Source organism: Mus pahari, chromosome 2 (assembly GCF_900095145.1).
Source record: "Mus pahari chromosome 2, PAHARI_EIJ_v1.1, whole genome shotgun sequence".
In the NCBI taxonomy this organism is placed as follows: Eukaryota; Metazoa; Chordata; class Mammalia; order Rodentia; family Muridae; genus Mus; species Mus pahari.
The window spans coordinates 140,214,668-140,226,230 of record NC_034591.1 but is presented as its reverse complement, the minus strand read 5'-3'; the positions used below and the strand labels follow the sequence as shown (position 1 = coordinate 140,226,230).

Genomic DNA, 11,563 nt, shown 5'->3' with positions numbered 1-11,563 from the left:
GGAGTGTCTGAAGACAGCTACAGTGTACTTACATATAATAAATAAATAAATTAAAAAAAAAAAAAAAAAAAAAAGTGAGGTAGAGTAGCCACAGACTCCATCAGGCCCTGACAGACAGATCATCAGTTAAATCCAGTGGGTCACAGAACAAAAAGGCACGACTGTGGGCACGAGATCTGCAGGGAAGAATGGGGCAACTAAGGGAAGGAGAAAGGTAAGCATAAGGTGCTGGGGACCTGTGTGTGTGACCCTCAATACATTTGGCAAAGGTGCTGGGGACCTGTGTGTGTGAGACCCTCAATACATTGGCAAAGGTGCTGGGGACCTGTGTGTGTGACCCTCAATTCACTGGCAAAGGTGCTGTGGACCTGTGTGTGTGACCCTCAATACATTGGCAAAGGTGCTGGGGACCTGTGTGTGTGACCCTCAATACATTGGCAAAGGTGCTGGGGACCTGTGTGTGTGACCCTCAATAGATTTGGCAAAGGGAGTGATAGGAGCCTCGCTGCTCGGTGCAGGATGCGGCCTCAGGTGGCCTGACACAGAGCACTATTTACAATGCTCAGCATTTAGTTTTCTGACTGTCTCAGCTAGAGCCATCTCACCATGACTGCAGCATACTGCCCACACAACAAACACACCCTTCCCCTTCCACCCACACTCACATCAACAGTTGGGGTCTCCGGAGGCCTTTCCAGTTTCCGTAGCTTCACCTTCTTAAGCTTCTTGCCAGGTCGTCCTTCTTCGCCCCTCATTAATTCCCTAGGAGGAAGAAAAACATACCACAGCTGCCTCTGGGTCCTTGCCCTTCCAAGAGAGAGCAAAAGCACTTCTGCTCCTCCTCGCAGTCGCCTACCTGTGGTTCCAGTAGCCCTGCTTGAACAGGTCATAGTCCTGTATCTCCACATCCTCACTCTCCCAAGACGCCTGGTCATAGGGTAAGTCTCGCCACTTGATTAAATAGTGGACGTGGCCCTTCTTGTCCACACTACAAGATCGATAGAGAAAAACTCTGCTGTCAGAAAGCAACTTCCCTCGCCTCCAGTCAGCCTTGCTCTTAAAACCGTCAAAACCATTCCTAAGTGTGCCAGACTCCACATATATTCAGAGCCTCAGTGATACCTATCTTTGAACCAATACCCTCTCTTTAATCTATACTCTCGCAGAACGTCTCTTGAGCATAAGCCAACGGCAACATCCCTTTTCTTGACCCCTTCAGTAAGAGCCCCTAACAGGTAAATGACACCAGGGAGAGGACGTGGTACCTGTGGTTGAGGATGCGGTGGATCATCATCCACTCCGGTTTTATTCCATAGCGGTAGAAGCGCTCTTCCATCTCTGCAAACTTAGGGTCCTTGTTCTTTCGCTTTCGGCTCTTCTCTTCATCTCCACCAAAGTCCCCAGAAGGTGGCTCATCCATATCATTCTTCCGTTGGTAGTTTCTGAACATCACCTGACAGTGCAGCTCCAACTGGAGAAGAGAAAGGAGAGCCTCCTGGAGCTGCAGCAGGCTTCCTGCTCCTACCTCTGCGGTGTCACCTCACATGTGCAGCCTGTCCCAGGCTTACCTGCAGTTCTGACACCCAGGAGCAGTGCCAGTAAGACATGCCTTGCCATTTCACAAAGAACTGCCTCTCCGGCCGCCCCTCCAAGGGTTTGGGAGATGGGGTATTAGGATCAGCATCTGGAGGCCGAGGCACTGGTGTGGGAGACGGTGGCTGGCCCCACTTCCAAATTAGGATCTTCTGCACTTTGCCCTTAAGAGCTGGACACTGTTAAAAAGATACCACTTAATCTCAATTCAGTACCACAGGGAGATGCATCAAACTCTCCAAGAATATGAATTATCAGTGTCTATGGGGCAGAGCATGGTCGAACAAGCATGAGTGTGAACTCAAATGGCCAGCATCTGAAGAGATGGCTGGTCTTCAGAGGAACCAGAGCTCACTCCTGCCATCTACACTGTAGCTAAGAACCACTGTTCCAGGGGATCCAATGCCCTCTTCTGTCACTGCACATGATACAAACACACACACACACACACATGCACATGCACGCACACACACACACACACACAGACACAAACACACACATCTGCAGCCTACTTCCATGGGAGCAGAGACTGAAGGATCACTGGAGCTCTCTGGCTGCCAGCCAGCCCAAGCTCTAGGTTTAGTGAGCGTCTGTTCAGAGTGATAAGGTGGGTATCAGAGTACAGCACTGCTGCTCTCTGGCCCAGCACTGAGGCCTGAATCCTAGAACATACATGTGCACATACAACACCCACACACGTGCTTTTTTTCTTTTCAGGTCTTTTTTTTCTTTTCAGGTCAAGTCTTCCTATAACAGACCCAGCTGGCCTGGAATTCAATATATCGACCAGACTGACCTTACACTCAGAACTGCTTGCCCCTGCCTCTACTGGAATTAAAGGGATGCACCATCATGCCCAGAAAATAAAATAAAATCAACTACAGGGAGCTGGTGTGGTGATAGCAGCACTAGAGGCAGAGTTAGGTAGATCTCTCTTAATTGAAGACCAGCCTAGCCGGGCAGAGGTGGCGCACGCCTTTAATCCCAGCACTTGAGAGGCAGAGGCAGGCGGATTTCTGAGTTCCAGGACAGCCAGAGCTACACAGAGAAACCCTGTCTTGAAAAACCAAAAAAAACAAAACAAAAAGACCAGCCTATCTATTTCATATAGAGAATTTCAGGCCGGCTGGGGATGTAAAGTGGGATCCTATCAAAAAGTTTTTAAACAACTAAAAAGAAATTAGCAGACAAGCCCACAACTTTAATCTTGTTAATGACTCATAAGAACTTCATTCAATCTGAGTGGTGGTGGTGGTGATGCACACCTTAATCTCAGTGCTCTGGAGGTGGAGGCAGATGCAGGGGGAATCTCTGTGAATTCAAAGCCAAACTGGTCTACAGAGTTCCAGAAAACAAAACAAAAACTTCATCTCAAATAAAACCTAACCTCACAACCATCCCTAGGCAAAAACCACTAGGACTTCCTCCTCTCTCCAGGTATTATCACAGAGCTTAAAAAAAGTTAAGGAGCTGTAAGCTATACTCTAAATAATAAACCGGAATAGCTGGGCACATCAAATCCAAAGAGAAAACCAAGCACCACTTCTCTCTCTCTCTCTCTCTCTCTCTCTTTTTTTTTTTTTTTTGGTTTTTCGAGACAGGGCTTCTCTGTGTAGCCCTGGCTGTCCCGGAACTCACTTTGTAGACCAGGCTGGCCTCGAATTTTTGTGACGCTGGCCTGGGATTAAAGGCGTGCGTCACCACGCCCAGCTGCACTTCCTGGCCCTAGGACAGTCCAGGCTCCAGAGAACTGAGGTGAGACATCAAGGCCTCAGTGAAGCTGGGTATGGGAACCTGAGCACTGCTCCTCAGTCTTGGGAACATGAGGTACAACAGTGAGTTCAAGGCCAGCCTGGGCTACAAGTAAGTTTACTATAGCATTTGTATGCAAGGGCTAAGTTATGGGACCAACCTAGGTGTTCATCAACAGAAGAATGAAGAAAATATAGTGTACTTATATAATACAATTTTTTCAACTATGAAGAATAAAGTTATGTCATTTACAGGAAAGCAGATTAAAATGAAGATCATAAAACAAATTAAGTCTGTCTTAGTTTTCTCTCATCTTTGAGTTCTAAATTTATAGTTATATAAAATGATATATGTACAGAGGACATAAAAGTAAATGCAATACTATTAAAGAAGAGCAAAGGCCTAATGGGAAGGGGAAAGCATCCCCAGTGCAGCAGGCAGGCAGATCTTCATGAGTTCAAGGCCAGCCTGGTCTACATACACAGCAAGTTCCAGGACAATCTGGAACTCACAGAAAGGCCCTGTCTTGTAACATCAAAAACAAAAACAGAACTGTTCTTTACCATTAAGCCATCTCTCCAGCCCCCAAATTAGTTTTTAAAGACAAGATCATGTGTAGCACTCAGGAGACTAAGACAAGAAGATCACCATAAACTCAAGGTCATCCTGAGCGACATGAGTAAGGATAGCCTGGACATGAGTTCAAAACACCAAAAAGACTCTCTTGCTCTCTCTCCCTCTTACTCTAGCCTTTCTTCTCTCTCTCCTTTTTCCCCCTTCTCTCCTCTTAGCCATGGCCAGTCTCTTTCTCTCTTTCCACCACCTCTCCTTTTTCCCTGCTTTTCTACAATAAAGCTCTAAAACCATTAAAAAAAAAAAAAACACCAAAAAACGGGGCTGGTGAGATGGCTCAGTGGGTAAGAGCACCTGACTGCTCTTCCAAAGGTCCAGAGTTCAAATCCCAGCAACCACATGGTGGCTCACAATCATCCATAAGATCTGATGCCCTCTTCTGGAGTGTCTGAAGACAGCTACAGTGTACTTACAATAAATAAATAAATAAATAAATAAATAAATAAATAAATAAATAAGGAAGAAATCAGAAAGAACTACTACTGTAAACTGGAGCAGTGCTTCAACCTGCTTAAAAGGACACCCTCTTCAACTCAGCTAATTGCATGTTTACACAGGAGATGGTGTCCAAGACTAAGTGAGAAAGGAAACTCCAGTCTCAGCCTCGGCCTCACAATGTCCACAGGAAAGCAGACCCTTGTGCTGTTATGACACTGCTCCCATCCCCCAGGCTCAGTGAAAAGTCACTCACAGTACAGCGGGGACAGAGCCATTCGCCATTTGGGATCTCTGGCAGCGGAGGGTTCAGGCAGTGGATATGGTAGGAAGAAGGGCAGGTGTCACAGCATAGAAGCTCCCCGCCATCCTTGCAGACACGACAGAATTCCATATGATGGTCATCCTCCTCTTCTGGGTCTCCCCCAACTTCTTCCAGAATCTCCTCGCCCTCAGAATTGTCCTCCTTAGCTTCCCACTGGATGCCCTCCTTCTCCTGCAATAAAAAACCAGAGATTCAGATTATTCCCACCCCACCCCCACCCCAAGCCAGAACCCACATACATTTCCCAAAGCTGACAGCCAAGGACACTCCCACTTTTATTTCCACCCAGACCCAAAGAAGCTCCTCACCACCCTTTCCCTCAGGGGACCCAATGGCCACAGTAGCCAGGTACTCACACAGTGTGGGCAGCTCCACTTGCCCTCGGGGGCCTTCTCCATGTCTGGGTCCAGGCACACCATATGGTAGGCTCGGGGACAGGTATCACACAGGATGATCTCGCCGCCTTGCTGGCACACCTCACAATAGTCCTGGTGGTCTGTCTCATAACCATCCACAGCAGTCACCTCCTCCTCGCCTGGGCAAGGAAGAGGGAAAGCCCAATTATTAGAAAAAACCACCTCCCCCCAACCCGTATCTCCGAAGGGAGACTTTCCCCTGGCCATTCCCACCTTATCCCATTACATGTAAGTACAGAAAAGAAACACACCTTTCTTTTTCTTTTTAGTGGTCCGGAGTTTCTTACGGCTCCGACTACTGCGGCTGGTGGAACCATCCGAAACAGAATAGCTATTGATACTGGCATCGTCGAAGTCAGACTCTACATCTAAATCGTCGTCCTCACTCTGGAAAAAAAAAAACAAAAAAACAGAAAACAAAGTTAAAAGTCCAGGCCAAGGAGAGAATTGAACAGAAGGAGCCTAGTTACTCCTGTTGGAAGCAGTAGTACCCTATGTGCCCTCCACCACACAGCTCCCCCTTCTCCAGTGGGAAGAGCCAGGTCTCACCGAGGATCTCTTCCGCTTGGAGCCGAACCCTCCCAGCTTTATCTTCAGAGGGGCTACTTTCTTGGGTTTGGGCTTCTTGGCGTCAGGCACTCGCGGGCTGCCTTTCGGCTTCCTCCGAGCATTGGGACCTAAGATCAGGATACAGCCAAATGTAGACCACCAAGCAAATGATGGAAAATGAACTTGTCACCTAAGCTGGCACACCCTGGCTTTCTTCTAAACCCACGGCTCGCTCCTGCCTGTTGCCCGACTTAGGGGCAATGCCGCACTCCTAGCTGTCAGACTTCTCAAGCCCACCCAGGCTCTGTGTTAAATCCCACGGCACCTTTGCCCTCCTTGGTCTTGGCCTTGCGGATCGGCACCTCCACGGGGGGAGGGGGAGGGGCAACTTCAGTAGCTGTCACCATGCTCTCCACCACAGCCACAGCCGCTGCAGCTGCAGCTGCCACTGACGCTCCTGAGCTGCCCTTGAAGGGGTTGTTGGTACTGAATTCCCTCCACTTTGCACCCAAGACCATCATCATCTTGGAGACAGCAATCTTGGGGTTTTTAGCAGCAATCAGGGGTCTGGAAGAGAAATGGACAAGAGTAAGGTCATATATGAAGATAAAAGAAAAACGAACAAAAAGAAACTCTAAAAAGACTCCCCCTTCCTTCCCCCCCCCCAGGATCCTGACTTACCGGACAAACTGGCTGAAGGCCTTGTAGTTGGTGAGGGTCCGGTAATCTTCTTCTGAGAACACATGGTCGATGTCTTCCATGCCCCAGTCTTCCAAAAGCTGGGCAGATGACTTAGGTTCCTGCGGAGAAGGCAGAGTCAGGGGCCTGCTTCACAGTGCCCATTTGCTAAGACAACGAACTGGGAAGTCAAACTGCAGCTTCCAAGAGCGAGGTTCGGAAGAAATAATCACACCTACATGGAGAGATGCTGTTCTACGGGGCAGGGTGTATCTGGGAGAAGGGACAGGAGAGAGGACGGACAGGATCTTGACAGACAGATCTAGGCACCTTGGAATCATCATCCTCGTCCTCCTCTTCCTCCTCCTCCTTCCGCTTGGATTTGCTCTTCTTCTCTTTCTTAGGTCCAAGCTTCTTTTTCTTCTTCTTGCCAGGAGTATAGTCGCTGCCCTCACTGTCTGAGCGCAGAGCCACCTCTTCCTCCTCCTCCACAAACTCTGGCCCCTCCCCAGAGCTGTCCCCCAGCTGCCGGCATAAGAGTAAACGCTGGAGCAGGGGGGGAGGGAGACAGACACACATGCTACACACATGCTCACCCAGGACAGTCCTGAGGCTTCCCCCAGAACCTGACCCCCAGCTCCAGGAGAAAAACTACCCGCAGCCCCACAACTCTCCTTGAGCGCCTCCTCCTCCTCCTCTCTTCTCGCTCCCCAGAGCACCCAGTCACCCACTCACCTCCTTTTTTTGGCGCTTGCTCTTAGGGATTTTAGGGTCTCGAGGTTTCTTAGGCTTTTTCTTCTTCTTGAGCTTTGGAGTCTCTGCTTCTGATAAATCCTCTTCCGGGTCTTCCTCGTTTTCTACATCGATTTGGCAAATGGAGGCAGGCAGGGAAAAGAGCAACAGCACAAGGTGAGGGCCAAATGCAGACGGTTCAGATCGTCTGTCCCCACCTCTCGCCCTAGAAGAGAGCTGCTGTACTACACACAAGGGAGCTGAGACGCAGCACAGAAACAAAGAACTGTATATACCCAAAATAGGCTGCCCCGCCAGGCCAGGCCAGGCCAGGCCCACCTCCGGCAGCTGTCCAGGCCCCTGCCTCCTCTCCTCACCACTCTAGGCACCTTCTGTGTCTACTGGCACCACTGAATGTGGAACTTGGAACTTAGTAAGTGAAAGAGCAAACTCCATCCATCTCTCACCTAAGACAGGAGATAAGGAGAGCCTACCCAGAAGGCACTGAACACACTCATCCCTTACCATGCCACCCGGCTCAGGGCCTAAAACACAACAAACACCCTTATTGAACCCCTTTGGGACTATCACTGCTCAGAACCACCAGCATCTCCCCAGTGCCACATTCAGTTGCCAGTTCAACTTCACACCCTCTCCCAGTCCCCTTCGGCATCTCTAGTCCTACTGTTTCTTTCCAGCTTTCTCCTGGGTCAGCCAGCTCTTCTCCCTAGGGGCCTGGAATCAGCCCAGCTGTCACCATCTCCCCTTCCCAACCCCCCTCCCATCTGGCTCCACCTCCTTCCCTGGCGAGAAGCACACACAAAGCCTGGTAACACTGGGGAATCCTGAGCAAGGGTAGGTAGAGAAGGGCGCAGGGGGCGAAGACTAGGCGGCAGCTTTCTTTGTACAGACGTGTACAGCAGCTCCCAGTTCCCTTCTCCCTCTTCCCAAGCCACCCCCGCTCAAGAAGGGGGGAGTAGGAAAGGGAGGAGAGAGAAGGGAGTGCCTCACCCACTGAAGAGAAGGAAAATGGCTCCTGACCGCAGAAGCCAGCCCAGGGCACCCAGTGCCAACATAGGACAGACAGGAAGTGGCAGGGGTGGGGGTGGAGCCAACAGAAGTACACAGAGCAGAGAGTACCCTCAAAGAAAACTTCTCAAATTATTACCTGGCCCTAGGTCCAAAGCCAGTGATCTCTAATACTTACTCTAGGATGACACAGTTTCTAAGAGGTCACCCTCATGTCCCAGACTAGAAAGCCAAGACAGCACCAGGAGTAAACTACTGGAGTGACTGCAGCACTCACTCACTTGTAGTTCTTTAAAGACATTAGAGCTAAGATTTAACAAGGGCTCACTCAATGGCGGTTACCAAACCATATAACCTTCTTCCCTAAAAGGGATCACAAAGCTCTAGCTTGAGGAATCAAGTGTCAAGACTCAGCTTCCTCGGCCACCCAACAAGAATCCTCCCAATCTGCAGGAGCCATGCCCAAGCCCCCAAAAGCAGTAGACTCCCGCCCCCCTCAACCCCACACAGTACATAACCCCAGAAGTAGCCCTAAAATGATTCTGGAGCCAGTCAGATTCCAAGGTTGGACAAAGTGCCACAGGCCTCCCATCCACGCCCATCCCAGGGTTAGGTCAGGGGCTTGGAGCCCTCTCATCCCTACCACACAAGCCCTTGCATCACCCACCAAACCCTTCTTCCCCTGCCTATGGAGCAGAAGTGAGACAGGGACAAGGCCATGGAGGCAGCGGGCCCCTTTCCACCCACACACAGCCCATCACACTGCATGCCATAGAGGGAGATTTGGGAAAGGGGCAGAATTGGGTGTGGCCAGAGGAAAAACTGGGTCATGCTACAGATTGGGGCAGAGTTCACACTGAGAGCCTGCAGTGTTCCCACTTGGGAGGGAAGCCCCAGACCTTCCTTTAAACAAGGGGTTACAGCTAAGATGGGAAGCAATACTGGTCAGACAGCATCACTCACCCAGCCTCTCATAAACACGACGAGGAAAGGTCTTACCCACCTCACCCCCACCGCCCCCTACCCTTGCAAAGGCAGAGATCAGACACAGACATAAGTCCCTTATCTCAGCAGCCTCAGACTCAGCAGCAAGAATAATGGCTCTCTTAAATGACGAATTCGAAAATGATTGCTTCTGGATACCTCACCCTCCAGTTGGAGCTCAGGAAAAGGCAGAAGTGAGAGCCATGCCGAAAGGAACAAACAGGACGGCCAGTCTCCACAGGGTAGGAAATGAAGTGGACGCACAGAAGAGACCGACGTTGCAATGAATGTGGGGGGAGTCAAACCAATAGGTACCTTAACTAGGGGGGCTCTAAATAAGGAGACAAGAGGACGACATCCACTTACAAGCATGACATCAGTCATCACTTGAGGGCAGGCACTCAGGCAAGCTGGTTACAATAATACGGGTTTGGCCAGTCCAGGGAGCAACCCCAAAACAGTGCAAACCCTAACACGCCCACACAAACACCTCATGCCACCAATCCAGACCCCTAGCTAGCTACCTCAGAGTGGCAGAAGCCCCTAGAAAAATCCAAGATTATGTCCACACCAAGGGCCAATTCCCTCCCTCTGCCTCTCCTTACTAGACTACTGCAGCCTCTTCTAACCCTTCATCCCTTCTCCACAAAAAAAAATCCCAACAATCTGACTAACTAAAAGTTCGGAGATCTGATAAAGAACGAGATTCAAACTTTACACTCTTGAAACAGCACAGAGAACCGGTAATAGATCAGGACAGAAAGCAACCGACCCTCCCGCTTTCTTCTCCAGGGAACAACCGCGGGATCCCAGATGCCTGGCAGGGCTCCCACAACAGAAATCCCCACCGCACCCCACCATGTCACCACCAGAGTCTGAACCACCTGCATTCCTCCAAGAACCTGCACGAGGTAAAGTCCGCTAACCCAGAGAGCTCCCTCAACTGGGGACTGCGGAGCAATCCAGACAGTCTTGAGTGAAACCAGCTTGCATCTGGGTCCTTGGTGCCCAAGAGGCACATGGCTTCCACCTCCCCCAGCACCCCCCCAGCACACAGAGCTCCGCAGAAAAGAACCACTCCCTTCGGATGCCCTCCACCCTGGGCTCCGCACAGAGACCAGCAGCGCGCGCACGCAGCCTCACTGGAGTCTCGAGGAAAGATCAAACACCTCCTTCCTGCCCTGGGCCCTCCGGGAAGATGTTACCTGGATGGGGTGGGGGCAGGCTGTTGTTCAGAAGTGCATCCATATCCTCCTCCTCACTGCCCGCTGAGCAGGGGGACGGGGAGCCCAGGCCCGACGCCATCCCCTTCCGTTCCCCGGCCAGGGAATTGGCCCAGCTGCTCCTGCCTGCGGCCTGGGGCCCTCTGCACTGGCCCGAGTCACTGTGCGGGGGAGGGGGGGAGAACAGTGAGTGACGCGCAGTCCCCCTCCCCCACCCGCTCTTTCCGCCCCCCTGCCCTACCACCCTAGCCGAGCACCCGAACCACTCAGGCTGAACTTAGTTCCACACTCCTCGGGGACAGCCCGTGAGCCGGCTCCCCAGCAGGAGCCCCCAAGAAGAGGGAGCGACACCCCCGAGGGCAGGCTGGTGCATGGTGGGGAGGGGAGAAGCTAGCCTGGCCTGAGCCAGGAGTGCCTGGGGAATGGGGTTCGAGTGGGGAGGCGCGCAGAGGGTCAGGGGAGGCGGCCGGTGCTCGGGGACACAAGGTCACTTGGGAGGGGGGGCGCTCCTCTGCGCCCGGGGAGGGGCCAGTCCCCAGACAGGGCAGCTCTCCAAAGGCTGTCCTCTGGGACAACTCAGGTTCTCTTCCGGAACGGCGGGGACCAGGGGGCGTGGAGGCTCGGGCGCTCCGGGGTCCCGAAGAGTCGGGGCGCCGGAGGAAAGCGAGCACCCACCGGGAAGGGGGCCGGGCCACGTGTCCCGGGGGGCTAGCGAGCCAAGGGCGAGGGGCGGGCGGGCGGGCGCCCGCCCGGCATTGTGAAGGCCGAGCCCAGGAGTGGGTAGCGGGGAGCAGGGCTCCCTCAGGGCAGGGCGCCGTCTGGAGGTAACCCGGCCGCCTCAGGGGAAGAAGGGTCGGCTCCCTGGAGAGGGGACGGCCCGCGGGCCCCGGGACGCCTGAAGAAGGGACAGGTGAAGGGATGACCCCGGGGACGACGTCGGGCTGAGAGAGATGTCTCTCCCGTTGCCTCGCGCGCTCCTCACCCTAGAGCCGCCTCAGGTCGCGCTGGGTCTCGCCGGTGTCACTCCCGCTCCGGCTCCTCCTCGCCGCGGCCGAAGGGGGGAAAATGGCTCCGGCTCCGGCGTCGCCTCTTAAAGGGCCCGAAACACCGGCCGGGAAATCCCACCGCACAGGCCCCGCCCCCCACGGACAGCCCATAATAACCTCAACCAACTCCAACCCCCCCTCCACTACCGCCACCCTCCTCTCCAGGTC

General features: G+C 52.5%; 1 protein-coding gene across 1 annotated transcript in view; it reads right to left on the bottom strand.

Annotated features, from left to right (window-relative positions):
- The window catches only part of Chd4 (chromodomain helicase DNA binding protein 4), a 35,519-nt gene extending 24,048 nt beyond the window's left edge, over positions 1 to 11,471 (bottom strand). The window contains exons 1-14 of the mRNA XM_029535297.1: positions 11,332 to 11,471; positions 10,332 to 10,510; positions 7,117 to 7,238; positions 6,712 to 6,906; positions 6,385 to 6,503; positions 6,029 to 6,270; positions 5,704 to 5,831; positions 5,406 to 5,541; positions 5,095 to 5,273; positions 4,670 to 4,909; positions 1,569 to 1,772; positions 1,266 to 1,471; positions 857 to 988; positions 606 to 762 (exon numbers count right to left, since the gene is read on the bottom strand). Coding sequence (XP_029391157.1) covers positions 606 to 762; positions 857 to 988; positions 1,266 to 1,471; positions 1,569 to 1,772; positions 4,670 to 4,909; positions 5,095 to 5,273; positions 5,406 to 5,541; positions 5,704 to 5,831; positions 6,029 to 6,270; positions 6,385 to 6,503; positions 6,712 to 6,906; positions 7,117 to 7,238; positions 10,332 to 10,431 — 2,160 coding nt within the window. The 5' untranslated portion in view covers positions 10,432 to 10,510; positions 11,332 to 11,471. The remainder of the gene's footprint in view (positions 1 to 605; positions 763 to 856; positions 989 to 1,265; positions 1,472 to 1,568; positions 1,773 to 4,669; positions 4,910 to 5,094; positions 5,274 to 5,405; positions 5,542 to 5,703; positions 5,832 to 6,028; positions 6,271 to 6,384; positions 6,504 to 6,711; positions 6,907 to 7,116; positions 7,239 to 10,331; positions 10,511 to 11,331) is intronic.
- Positions 11,472 to 11,563: the final 92 nt, after the last annotated feature.